The sequence below is a fragment of the Nycticebus coucang genome, chromosome 10 (genome assembly GCF_027406575.1).
Source record: "Nycticebus coucang isolate mNycCou1 chromosome 10, mNycCou1.pri, whole genome shotgun sequence".
NCBI lineage: Eukaryota > Metazoa > Chordata > Mammalia > Primates > Lorisidae > Nycticebus > Nycticebus coucang.
In genome coordinates this window covers 91,402,520-91,416,861 of record NC_069789.1, presented here as the reverse complement: position 1 = coordinate 91,416,861, position 14,342 = coordinate 91,402,520, and the positions used below count along the sequence as shown (strand labels likewise).

At 39.1% G+C, this 14,342-nt stretch overlaps 1 protein-coding gene across 1 annotated transcript in view; it reads left to right on the top strand.

The window, feature by feature from the left end:
• Window positions 1–14,342, top strand: part of NTMT2 (N-terminal Xaa-Pro-Lys N-methyltransferase 2) — an 84,020-nt gene that overhangs the window by 54,114 nt on the left and 15,564 nt on the right. The window contains 2 exon segments of the mRNA XM_053606085.1: window positions 5,144–5,393; window positions 6,418–6,777. Of these exon segments, the coding sequence (XP_053462060.1) occupies window positions 5,144–5,393; window positions 6,418–6,689 (522 nt within the window). The 3' untranslated portion in view covers window positions 6,690–6,777.

Here is a 14,342-nt window from a genome sequence, read left to right as displayed (position 1 = left end):
CCATTTACTCCTACATTGTACCCATTAAGTGAGAGCTAACCACATCCCCACTTCTTGAATTGAAATATGTTTGCCTCTTGTGTGGACATGTAGTTGCTCATCAATTAATTTCATATTAATAGTGAGTACATTGGATGCGTGGTTTTCCATTCTGTGGTACTGAGGAACATGCTTCCCAAATCCTTCCAAGTAAATGGAAAAGATGTGAAGTCTCCATCTTTCTTTATGTCTGAATTGTATTCCATGATGTCCATATACCACAGTTCATTTAGTTCTAGTGTTGAGGTGTGGTTCACTTCACATCCAACTTCCCGAGAGCACCTGATGCCTTAGCCCAGAACCCAGAAGTAGAGAAAATGTGATCAGGATGGGATATCTACTAGGGCTAATGTGTCTGGACATCAGCAGCAGCCATAAAGAATTAGGAAGTCTAGGGATAATGGCATCTGTGTTTACAGGTCAAGTTAACCCAAGGTATTTTAAAATCAGTATTGCTGACTGATTTCACTGAGTGCTTATTCTGAGATGGTCAGTTACTCTGCAAAGAAACATGGTCTCAGTGCCTCTTCCTAACAATTCTTGGTGGTAGATGCTATTATTAGCTCTGTTTTTACAGTTGTGGAAACTGAGGCTTGGAGAGGTTAAATAAGTTGTCAAGGTTACACAGCTGGTAAGAGTCAGAGCTGGGAGTTAAGCCCAGACAGGTCTGTCTGACACCAAACTCCCTGCCCTTAACCACCACATATTTTTTCCATTTGTCTGATGAAGCTGAAAAAAATCTCTGCTTTTTTTTTTTTCCTTTTTGGAGGACCAGAGACCTCATCCCTCCTCCAGTCCAGCCCAAAGCAATCCCTTCTGCTTGCCTGGTGTTGAGGCTGACTTTGATCCCGACGCATTTCAGAAGCTTAGTTAGTAATCCAGCTGTCTTGTCACTCCGTGTGGAATGCCAAGCTGACCACAGGGATGCTGGTCAGACAGAGCCCCTAAGCACGCCCACGGACCTGGGAAAGGAAACAGCCTTGTACTTGCATATTTATGTTGGAAAAGAGGCAGCCTGCTCCTTTCAAACAAATATGAGGAGTCCTTCTTAGTAGACAAGGCTCATTGTAAAACCATGACCTCTAACTAAGCACAAACATGAAACTTTTAAGAGGATGATATTTTGATACTTTGACCTTAATACTATAATCTACAAAATTAGTACTCAGGTCAAGATACAAGGAGTTAGGAAATACGAGTATCTGATGTGATTTATTCTTATGTCAACTGAGAAAAGGCAGATTGTTTGATTTAAGTTTTGCTTTCCTTTCAACACTTAGTGGCATGGGACAATGGGAAACGGTGTTTAAACTAGTTGCAAATGTGATATGAAGATGATGTTAATGGCATTACTGAGAACTTCCCTCAGTTTTAGCTTTCTAATGGGGGGAATAGTAATTAATAAAAAGTAATCAGTATTTTTTTTCAAGTAATCAGTATTTGATGGCATTTTTTTTTTGACATTTCTCAGGGATTGGATAGCTAGAAAAATCTGGGTCTAACATTTTATTTCATGGTTTTTATGCAATAGCATGAAGTGCTTTCGTTTTAGGTTTTAACTGTTGTGGATGAATTTGATGTTCTTCTAAACCAAATATATAGGCAGAATTAAAACTAAAATGAGATTCTTAATTGTATTTTGCTGTTATGTATGAATATATAAATAAGATAGCATAATAAATGAAAGTGAAAATAACAAAAGTCTGGTTCTGAAATCACCCATTGTATTCCATATTCATATTCCATAGTCATGGAATTCATATTCATATATAGGAGATCAAATTTCACAGTGTCGGGCAGCCATGGTGTCCAAAAGGCGAGAGATGTCCCTGAGATCAGTTTTTAAATATCCCATCTCAGGGGAGCTGCGTGTGAATGGGAGATAGAAAGAATCTTTGGGCTAAGATACGGGAGGTGGTGCCAACAATGTAGAATGAAATGGAATAAATAGAACTAGATACTATTTGGGAGCAGCTGTAAGGACATAGCATTTGAGTAAAAGGGACCATTTTTGTATTTGTAAATAACAATAGCTTTAAAAATAACTATAGCTAAATATCACACATCTAAATTGGTGAAAAATATGAATTAGAGGATCAGCATTTTCAAGGAAGTTCTATTTCAAACAGTTCACCTCTCTGACCCTCAGTTTCTTTGTCTGAAAAAGCAGAAGTAGACATCAGTAATTTGAAAACTCTAGGATTTTGTTAACCTTCTTACGCTCTTCCTTGGAGAATGAAGGGAAGGTTGAGTGGGTGAGACCCTGCCTCACTTTAACCAGTGACCCTACGTGTTTATCTATTCATTGAGAAAAAAGATGTCAGCTGTTATAACCCTTTTGCAATCCACTGGCATAGATCTCTGAGGTCTCTTTGCTCTATTGTTTGTGTTTCTACTTCTAAAGCAACTTGCTACACCAGTGAGAGTAAAATGACCCACAGAGGCTTTTAGAGACTCTTGTTTTAGGGAAGTGATTTTCAAACACTGTGTCACAGCACATTGGTGTGCTGTGAGAGGATCTTAGGTGTGCTGAGAAAATTTTTCAACATTGTTAATTAAATTATTTTCAAAAGAAGTTCAAATTACAGTAAGTATATTCTTTTTTTTTCACTCTTTTTTTGATCAACATAATTTAAGTGTGCTGTGGAAGTTTAACTGTAAGTTCAAGTGTGCCATGAGATAAAAACGGTTGAAAAATACTGTTTTAGGGCCAAGTAATAACAAAAATTTGTAATGAGAATCTCTTATTGAGCCATTTTTAAAGTAAAATTTTTAACTCAGTTTTTATTCATTTCCATCAAATTTGAAATGTTTGTTTATCTACTAATTCATTCAGATTTACATAAATCAGGGAGAAAGCTTAGAAAATTTAATGACAATGTATTTTTGTCATTTACTAAATTAAAAAAAATTTTTTTTAATTTCAAATTAATACAAGGGTACAAATGTTTAGGTTACATTGTTTTCAATTCTGAGGTAAAGTTCAAGTTGTAGTTGAGTCCTTCACATTTTACATCTTTTATGTTTATCTGGATGGAGCCAAAATACATTGTTAGTAAAGTATGTCAAGAATGGAAAAAAAAAAATCCAATGTACTCAATACTAACATGAAACCAATATATAAACAACCCCATATGAATGAGCATGCACATTTTTAATAATGTCATTTTCAATAGTTTAAAATAACTTCTCTATGCTTTGTCCTGCCTTGTTAACGTTATAAATTTATTTAGAAGGTGCTTCTTTTATAGCATTCATGACATAAACCTTTAGTATAAGCATGTTTTTCTGAATTAGTTTAGTTTAAATTATAATATTTGAATGTGGGAGGTAGCATAGTGTAAGTAGAAATGGCAAACACATGGCAATGTACTACCAATTTCCTGTCCCATACATAAGGCAGACATCACTAATCAATCACAGATCTCGTTCCTGCTGAGTCTGAATGAAGCCTTAGAATTCTTTTCAGCACTACACTGAACAGACTATGAAGAGAACCCGAGTTGTCACTTGAGGTGACATCCTTGATGTAGAAATGGCTTTGGATTCAGACAATTTCTGTTCTAATTCTAGTTCACCCATTAGCTGTATAATATTAGAAATCTGAGTTTTTTCTATCTAAAAATGGGAATGATAATCGTTATCTTGTGGAGCATTTTGATTGTTGTAATTATTATAGATGTGAAGAGCTTGCTATATATAACCACTCAATAATTATGGTTATTATTATTCCATTTGAAAGCAGCTACAATTGCTTCAGGTTTTGTTCTTCTCTGTACTTTTCTAGCATAAGGAAGGCTTTTGGGGTGGACTGGAAAGTCGCTTTTTGATGTTTTCCTCTGCTCATACTTCACCTTTGATCCATAGCCAAGTGTTTTTTTTTATCCTTAGTTCCTGAGAAATCAATAGTAGGCTTTTTCCTTAAGATCTTGATTGGCAACTTCAAGTATCTTGTTACTATAATTTCTAGCACAAAATCTATGGCAGCCATCCCAATTATGACCAAATAATTTAGACCAGCTGAATCTTCACAAATCAGAAACTTTTAAAATTTTATAGACGCAAGTTTGAGCAAGTTTGTATTGGCTGATTTCTCCCTACCCCCACTCACCACCTCCCCATCATCCCCTCACCTCCAATTCATTTAATGCACAGACTTACTTAAAAAGCAGATCTCAGAGTTTCATGCCCAGTAAATCATGTAATTTGTGGTATAAAATGCCAGAAAACAACTTTTAGCATTAAAGGAGATGAAGCAACTTTGCCAAAACTACTCTTTATCCACGTGAACATGTTGGGTGCCATCAGGGTTGGATTTGAAATAAAATCTTTGCCTGAGAATGAACAATTAGTGTTCTTTAGTTTGGGTCCCCAAATTTACCATTCACACGGTAAATGGTGAGGAATAGATAACTCAGAGCCCTCAAAATCAGTTTAGAAAAATAAAACTTTGCTTTTCCCAATACAAACTGAAATGTTACCTATTGAATGAATTTTTGAAGTATTTTAAAATTCAAAAAGGCTCTCACTGCTTGGTTTTCCTTTTTCTCCTTCCCGCTCTCCCTTCCTTCCTTCCTCCCTTCTTCCCTTCTTCCCTCCTGCCTCCTTCCTTTCCTCCCTCCCTCCTCTTCTGCCTCCCTCCATCCTTTCTCTCTCTTTCATAGAGTAATAACCTACACTAGAGATCCATTTAGCTGTGGATTTGGCTCAAATTTATAGTCATCCAAGTCCTACCTTCATAGGGCTATCAATGGCTCATTTTGGGAGGAAAATTACTAAGCACTTAAACTTAAGATTTTTTTTTTTAGATCTCAGTGTACAATTCTTTAAATACCTATATTTGGATAAAATAAAGCATAACTAGAAATATATGGATATATTTTGGGAAAAGGTAATTGAATGTTCTACATGTATATCTTGATTGTGGCGTTGGGCACATGGCTGTCCAAACTCATTGAATGGTACACTAAAAATGGTACATTTTATTATTAAAACGGTACATATGTATACAATTGACCTAAATAAAGTTTCCTTAAAGAGATAAGTGGCATGCCCAAGACTCTGAGTGGGTCTCTGTACTTGACAGAAAGGTACCTTTCTGCAGGATTCCGGGAGAGCTGGAACGGACTGCGCCTTAGACTGTGGCTCTGGGATAGGAAGGGTGAGCAAGCATGTCTTGTTGCCAATTTTCAACAGCGTGGAACTTGTGGACATGATGGAATCTTTCCTCCTTGAAGCCCAGAACTACCTTCAGGTCACAGGAGACAAGGTAGAGAGCTACCACTGCTACAGCCTACAGGAATTCACACCTCTGTTTGGGAGATACGATGTCATCTGGATTCAGTGGGTCTCTGGTTAGTCTTGCATGGCTTTGCCTCTACCCTTCTCCCCCACTCAGCTAGAGAAGATGACACTGGGGCTAATAGGAACACAAGGGAAGATTTAGCTATAGTTGTGGTTATAGCAATTAGCTACCCCCTGGTGTCATGTGAACTCCCAGATAGCGCTGGTCCTCCAGATTTCTCCCCTAATATTTTTTATTTATTTATTTTTTTGAGACAGAGACTCACTCTATCACCCTCAGTAGAGTGCTGCGGCATCACAGCTCACAGCAACCTCCAACTCCTGGGCTTAGGCGATTCTCTTGCCTCAGCCTCCCGAGTTGCTGGGACTACAGGCGCCCGCCACAATGCCTGGCTATTTTTTTGTTTGTTTGCAGTTTGGCCGGGGCCGGGTTTGAACCTGCCACCCTAGGTATATGGGGCTGGTGCTCTACCCACTGAGCCACAGGTGCTATCCTCCCCTAACATTTTCTATACCAGAAATTTAGTTTGCTTCTAGGATTTTGGTTGGTCCAAAGGCATTTGCTCCATCAACCTAAATCTTCAAAGAAATGTAAATACCTAAAAAGATATTAAAAAGTGGAGCCAAAAAAAGTTAATCTCCATTTATTGGCAGAACTAGACATTCTTAAATTTAGATCCCTAAATTTTCCTTAGGAAGTAAGATAGTAGTGAACTAGGTTTTTATATGTGTGTGTGTGTGTGTGTGTAGGAGATCCCAAAAGTGGTAATAGAGGGGTTCCCCTGTTCTCCAGGGACATGGAGGATCTCATGTCATGGCAATAATTTATCTCATGCCTATGAGGTAAATAGGCCAGGTAGTATCATATCTATTTTGTAGGTAGGGAACTGAGCCTCCTCAAAGAGGGTATGTGTTCTATTATCTAAATTTTCAAAGCCACCTGCAGACAAAACAGGATATTGAATAATTCATGAGTGAAGGAACAATGGGTGTCCTGATTCTTAGCTCTATGTTCAGAGTTCTCCCTGCCCACCATCTCATCCTGTTTCCCTACCCTTTTGGCCCCACCCATAGGGCACCTGACTGATAAGGACCTTCTTGCATTTCTTTCCCGGTGCCGAGATGGCTTGAAAGAAAATGGCGTCATCATTCTGAAGGACAATGTGGCACGGGAGGGCTGTGTCTTGGATCTCTCTGACAGCAGTGTGACCTGGGACATGGACATCTTCCGGAGCCTCATTAGGAAGAGTGGGCTGGTGGTGCTGAGCCAGGAGAAGCAGGAGGGCTTCCCAGAGCAGTGCATCCCGGTGTGGATGTTCGCACTGCACAACGATGGACACTCCTGAAATGCAGTGGGAATGAATGACTGGACTGGACAGGCAATGGGGCTTTGGGCCCTGGTGCTGTCCTTTCCAGGTGCCCCTCACAGTGCAGGTAGGGATGGACAGAGGGGGTACCGTACATGTCTGCATGTGACTGATGATTGAGCAGGTACAAGTTTTCACTAATGCATACACTCTAATAAGACATGCACATACTCTGTAGATTTCCTAGAAAAAAAAAGATGGCATGAAACATCAGGAAAAGTGCTTTGGGAAACTACTGTATATGCCTAAACTGTACAGATGGGTGTGAAAACAGAAGACATAAAAGATAGCTGCCCTGCATCCGTATTTGTAAAAATTGTCTTTCTCAATATCCTAGGCAAAAATATAGATGTGTTTTTTCACTGCAAGATGAAATTGGCATTCCGTGAAGCAAGGAAAATAAATCATTTAGCGTTTAGGGTAGTTCAAATTAAAGTGCTTATTTACTCAATAAAAAAAAAAAGAGAGAGAAAGAAAGGAGGGAGGGAGGGAAAGAGAGAGCGAAGAAAGAAAGAGAAGAAAGGAAAGAAGGAAGGAAGGAAGGAAGGAAGAAAGAAAAAAAGAAAGAAAGAACGAACGATGGCCACAGGTTCTAACCACTCTCAGCCCCAGATGACTGGTGTCACAGGCCATCCCAGAGTGAGTGGGAGAAAAATCTAGACTCCTTTCCCTGTCCTCATGTCAGTTACATTAAACTTCCTTCCTCGTTGGAATTACTACTTCTCTTGAACAAACATCTCCTCCTAATTAAGAGGCCATTAGTCAAAATAACCTTATGAAAACAAGTCTATTATTTAATTTTGTCTTTAGCCTTTCTCTTGGAAGAAAAAGTATATGGTTTCACTTTCTATTTTGGGTCAGTTTCACTACCCAATGATGTAATATAGATGTAATTTGATGACAGAAGTTTGCAGTGCAATGATGGAGACGTGTCTCCTTTCAGGAGAAAATGTTGTACCCTGAAATTTCAGCCTTGAAAATATAAGTAAATGTCATCAATAATCTAATTTTAGTCATTGGCTTCCTTTTCGATTGCTTCATTGCAGCTGCTCCTGGTTCCTTGATTGAAAATGAATGCACATTGGAAAGAAAAGCAGTTAAGAAAATGGACAAGGAAAGGATAAACCTGAAAATTGAAGTAGCTGGATTAATATAAGGCATTGTTTTAAAAATTTAAAATAATCTAAAATCTTTCAAAAAGAAACATGTAATTCAATTTTTATTAGCAGAATGTTTTACTGTAACTGCTATTATCTTTAAAACACTTTAGTATCTTCATGTTAAAGCACCTATTTGTGTTTTAACATCGAGTCTTCTATGAAATGCAAAAAATCAATTTTAAGTAAAGAATAGCTACTTCATGGATATGCTGTCACCATACAAATTGTATTTTCAAGTCAGAGCACTAACTTAAGAGGTAACTAATTATTATAAAACACTTACTACCTTATTGTTCTATCTTTACCTTGGTAGTTTCATTTAGTATGCTGGAAAATTTTTCACCTACTCTGCCCTCCGTACCTTCTAGTTATTGTACATTATGTACCATGCTCTAGGTAACATAACAGAACATCAGACCGAACCTGTGGTGAGAAAGCCAGAGACCAGAACTAAATCAAATGGTCAATCATTACTAAACAAACCAAGTGTGGCAAAACAAAGGTGCTCATGTTTTAGTCCTCTGTAAGTGTTAGAGCAAATTAGCAGAACCTTCTTTTTAGGCCCATCTGAGGAATCTTCTATTTCTTTCTCAACTCTTTTATCTCTTGACTTTCTGTTTTTCCAATATTCAGAAGCTGATTTGCATAACTGTCAATTTTTCTCTGCTCTTGGGTTTCTGAGTTTATAATAACATAATTGTCTGGTAGATGCAGATACATGATCATCAACTCAGTTGGGTCTTTGAGGTTGATCATTTGTTTTCTTTTTCTAAGTCAAAACCTTCATTGTTAATCTACACAATTTTCCAACTCCATATCTATCTTTAATTTAATGGAGAAAGTAGAAATTTGGAGTAAATTATATCAATAGCCTCCCTTTATATGGTTAATAAGAGGTACAAGGTAAAGAGATCGGTGGATTGAAAGGAATTGGAGCCAGATTGGGCAGCCTTATAAGTTATGTTGAGGTGTGGACCTGTTATGCAAAGGACAAGCAGATGTTCTGGAGGAGTGCAAGTAAGAAAATGATTTTTCTGATCCTGGGAATAGAGTCATAGTTACGGTGGAAGGAGGACATTTAGAGTGACAAATACTCCAGCCCTCTTCAATCTAATTGAGTAAACAAAACACACTGCTCGTGTTCATCAACTCATCTGGAAACAAGTGGTATAAGTGGCAGCTATATTATTTCCCAAATATGATCTGTAGTCCAGCTGCCTCTGAATCATGTGGGGAGACTTACAAATATTCGAAGGCCCCCTTTCCATGGGAATATGGTCCTGGGAAGTGGTACCAGATAATCTGTATTTCTTTTATAAGGTCTCAAACTGATTCTGATCACTAGTTTTGTTTGTTTGAGGATGCTGAAAAGGCAAGAGGTGTGGAGCCAGGCTCTTCAGAAGCATGGAAAGGTAAGGGAGGGCAGGTAAGAAGAGTATGGGCCAGGTGCAGCGAACTAGTTGGATGGTGAAATCCGTTCTCCACATTGATGCCATCTTTCTAAAGTGTAAATCTGACCATGTCATGTATAAACTTTCAATGACTCCTTCATCACTACAGGATGAATTCTCATCTTCTTAGAAAGGCATAAAAAGCCTTTCATGATCTAGCTCCGGCTTTGCTTTCCAGCTTGTTTCCCCACATTCCTGCAGCTGTACTTGTTGTACCCTGAAGCAGTCATGATTTATGGCTCAGGGCATTTATAGATCCCACTTCCTTAGCATAGACTCTTTCTCATGGTTTTTTGTCTGGCTCAGACTGCTTAGATGCGGGTGACTCCAGGAAAGCTTTCCTCACTGCCCAGGAGCAGGCTAAGTACCCCCCTTTCATGCTCCCCTCCACTTAGCATCTCACAGCACTTAATATGTGGCTTCACAATCATCTGTGTACTTGCCATTTCCTCTGTTAAATTCTGAGCTCCTTGCTGGAGTATTTGTGATTAGAGGCTCAGTTTCTATTAGAGCAGGGACTCAAAACTTTCATTGCAAGAATGAAAGGTGATATTAAAAGTAGAAAGATTGTTCAAAACAGTGATCAAACAAGTGACAAGAACCAGGAAATGCACTGCAACAAGAAGGCAGTGAACTCTGGGATCAGGCAGACGTCTATATGGAAGGAGACTTTAGCAAGAAGATTAGGCCCTGTAGTAAAATCTTCACTAGTTAGGATCTTGATTTCTCTTTCTCTCTCTCTCTCACTCTCGTGTTTTTAATAGGTGTCAGCCAAAGTTTATGGGGAATCCAAAGTTGATAGTTTCATCAGGTGAGTGTGTGTGCTTGATAAGAGATATACTAAAATTGTGACTAGGTTATAGCAAAGCAACTTCTTACCTTCACCTATTTCTTGCTGAGCAAGAGGGCAGAAGAAAGTAACTAGGTTATAGATGAAGCTAATTTCCTGAGAATGCTGAATAGAAGGTTCTCACCTGACTTCACAGATGAATTAATTGCAAACATGCCTGCAATCCTAGATGAACTTTGGAGGACCCCTTGGTTTCTACTGTGATTCCTGAATGGGTGCAGTCTTCATCTACCTCCTCTTCTGAGGATCTGAGCCACCACTCCTCAGGGCCATCATAGAAGCATGCAAAGTCAGCTTAATGGGGTCAGCAATTTTATAGGTTTGGGACCATCATAAAAATATAAAATGAAATGAATAAGGTCATCCATGTGAAAGATGATCTGCTTTGTATTACAGACACATTTTGGCCTCATTGTGGTTTTTTTTTTTTTTTTTTTTTTCTTTTTCCACTATTTCCTGTAACTGGCCTGTTCTGAGTGATGTATTGGGGAGAAGGGCTGTGTCAGATATATTCAGCTGCCTGTCACGAGTAATTAAAACCAGTTGTGTTATTGCTTTCCTTAGTTCCAGCTGACTCTTTGATGCTTTGGTGTCCATGCCAAAAACTACCTCTTATAATCATCAGAGGCTAGTGTTTTGCAGAGGTCACTGTAAGATAATTAAGCAAATATGTGGAAATGGTTTAAAATTGTCTCTATTAGTAGAGAGTGTGCATACATGTATTTAGAATAGGAAGTTGGAAGAGAGACTTTCAAAACTATAACTGACTTTCAGAGCTAGTGATTTGGTGTCAGAGAATTAAGTGTATATAGCAACTTTGTACATTTATTGAGTTGGCCTGATTTGACCTTTTGCTGCATGATGGACACTGTATCAATATCTGCAGATTAACATATACAAAATTTTAAGAAGTCATGGCTCAGTAATGGGACAAATAAATACATAAATAATAATAATAATTCACATGAAAAGGACCATAAGAGTGATACATACGAAGAGTTACAGTAATATAGGGAATAGAGTAACTCACACCATCTGTGGGATTTGAGGGAAGCTACACATATTCATTCATTTAACATCTATTTTTGGAAATGCCTACTATGTGCCAGGCACTGCTCTAGAATCTCAAGCTACATCAAGGAACAAAAGCCAAGGTTCTGTGGAGTTTATATTCTAGGAGAGATGGAGAGGTAATAAATATAACTAATTTTTCTTTATGTTATAAAGTGGTAAGTTTCTGGGAAAAAATAGAGTAGAATGGGGGGATTGGAATTCATGGGGGAAACTTGTAACTTCAAATACTGGTTCCTATTGGCTTCATTGAAGAGATGGCATTTGAGCAGAGCAGCCAAGAGGTAAAGGGCATAAGGCGTGTGGGTGTCTGGGAGAAGATGGAACATACAGAGCACATCCCCTGTGTCCTGAGTGCAGCTTCACGAGGGTGGGAGAGAGAGAGAGAGGGTGCAGTGAGACAAGAGGTCAGGAAAATGGCTGGGGTCAGATCATATGGGGTTTTGTGGGTCATTGAAATGACTTTCACTTTTATTTCGAGTATAAGGGGAGCCATGGCAAGGAAGTGACAAACGACTTTTATTTTAAAGGAGTCTTTTGGCTACTGTGTTAGGATAGCAGTGGTGGTGAACACGGAAGCAAGGAGACCAGTCAGACCCGGGGCTCATCATTTACGGTTCATTTACGGTTCATAGTTTAAATATGGCTGAATGTTTTTTGTACATAAACTTTTATTGGAAGACAACCATGCTCATTTACATTACAGTATCAGAGGAGAGTAGTTGCCACAATGATCATATGTACCACAAAGCAGAAAATACTTTCTATATGACTTTCCAGACTCCTAAATTAGAGTATTTCTGCAATTCTAGAAAGAGGTGATGGTGGCTCAGAGCAGGGGAGAGGCACTGAGGGCAGTGAGAAGTGTTTGGATTGGGGAGGTATGGGCTTCCCATATTTCACTCTGGACAACTCCATCCCTGCAAACAAGTTCTGAATGTGAATAATAAGCACAACACGTAAGTCAGGATGCATTGTGACAGAACGGATCCTTTCTAGATCCTGACCTTTTATTTTCACTTTGGGAGAAAAGAGTTTCCCTTCTGCTGTATAGAACCTAACATTTGTTTCTCTGCTCCAGCAGACTGTTCTGTGTTGGTGCTAAATGTGGGCATAAATAGGAAGTTGTGAACAAAAGACTCCTTTACACAAATTTTGGAGTGAGGCATGATCGGGTGGTAGTGAGAGTGTGCTAATGGTTTCCCTGAGTCCTCATGCTGTGCCTGGGACGTGGAGAAGTCAGGGACAGTGGTCTCTGGGAGGCAGCAGTTCTTTGGCTCAGTTTTGTATGGGTCAGGCTCTTCACTGCTCATGACAGGGATTGCATTTCAGTGGTCGCTAATCCAATGACAGGGGCCAGACAGAGATTAATGAGAAACTCTAGCCCTCTCTAGAATGTGGGTAGAGCCTGGGGCCTAACATGACTAAAGTATGGAATAAGACCCCCAGGTAAGGAAAGATGAGCGCTCTCACCACAGGCTGTAGTATGCAGTGATCAGATTACTCTCTCATCTGGCACATTCAATCCCACGATGATCAGGAAGAAGGGTGAGACTAGGTGACTTGGAGAACAAATAGGCATATTTAAATTTTACTTTCCCTGGGCAATTAAAATGGATTATTTTTAATTCGGGGTGTGATGACCTTGGTCCCTTCCTCAGAGAAGCATCTAAGGTGGGTTCCAATCTTTGATGTCCTCCAGCAAACTAATAAAATGAAGGACTTTATTCATTTGTTCAACCATTATCCACTAAGCCAGGAGTCCTCAAACTGCGGCCCACGTGCCACATGAGGCGGTGTGATTGTATTTGTTCCCGTTTTTTTTTTTTAAATTCAAAATAAATATGTGCTGTGTGCATAGGAATTTGTTCATAGTTTTTTTTTTTTAAACTACAGTCTGGCCCTCCAACGGTCTGAGGTACAGTGAATTGGCCCCCTGTTTAAAAAGTTTGAGGACGCCTGCAAGCTGACAAGTCTTAATTTGGTACCTAATATATACTGGGCATTGTGCTAGGCATAGGAAGACAAGGAAAAAAACAGATTTAAATCATGTTTAAGTCTGGGGAAGAGTACACATAAAATGAGATGTACTCAAATAAATACATCATCTTAATTGTGGAAAATGCCATAAAACGAACATACAAGAAAGAGGATAATGACGGTGGAAATGTTTAATTTAAATTTGAAGATCTAGGAAGGTCTTTCTCTTTGGTAAATAAGTCTTGAATTCTTTGAGGATTCCACTCAGAGGAGGTTTATGAAATGAGAACTGCCGTAAGATTCCCGTATGGGGTCCGCATAAAAATCAGAGGATAAAGGTAGATTTGGAAGGGGAAGAAATTTCCTCTCCTTCTGTACCTTTGCCCACTTCATACATAAGGCAGATGGTATTATTCAGTTCCACTCCCAGAACCCAGATACAGTGGCTAGCATGTAGTAGGTGTTCAATAATTGTTGGCTGAATTAATGAATAATTTAAAAACTAACATCCCTCTGCCTCTCTGTTTCGGTTTAAGTTGTTCAGGGCAAAACTGGAACAACTTAAACTTTGGGAGATGGATTCATGTCACAAATCCCACAGTGGATGTGACCTACAGACTATGTCAACAGCTCGTGGGGAATACCACAATCCTGAAGTCAAAAACTGGTTAGAAGGAAAAGAAATCATCTCAGTTTTGAGGGCTGGTGGTCAGGGTGAGGTAATAGGCCTCCGCCAGTAAAGCTTTTCCTTTCAGCCTTAGTGCTGTGCCTTGGTGCCAGGATGGCTGAGATGCTGCCTCTCTGCTCATCAGCAGACTTTCAGTCACGAGACGAACATGTTCTGGGGATCTCACGCACAGCATGGATGGCGAGGGATGTGATTGGTTGTGATCATTGTTGCACAATGTATACATATAGTACATTGTCACATCGTAAGCTTGGAATATATATCACCTTTATTTGTCAATTAAATATATATTTTTTAAAAGATTAAAGAATGGGAGGAAACCTTCACAAGGCTAGAGAAGCTGATGAGTCAGTAAGTCAGGTAATGACGGGGTGAGGGGGAGAGAGAAGAAGCACCAAGAGTTTGATGGAGAACAGTGAACAAAATGTCTTT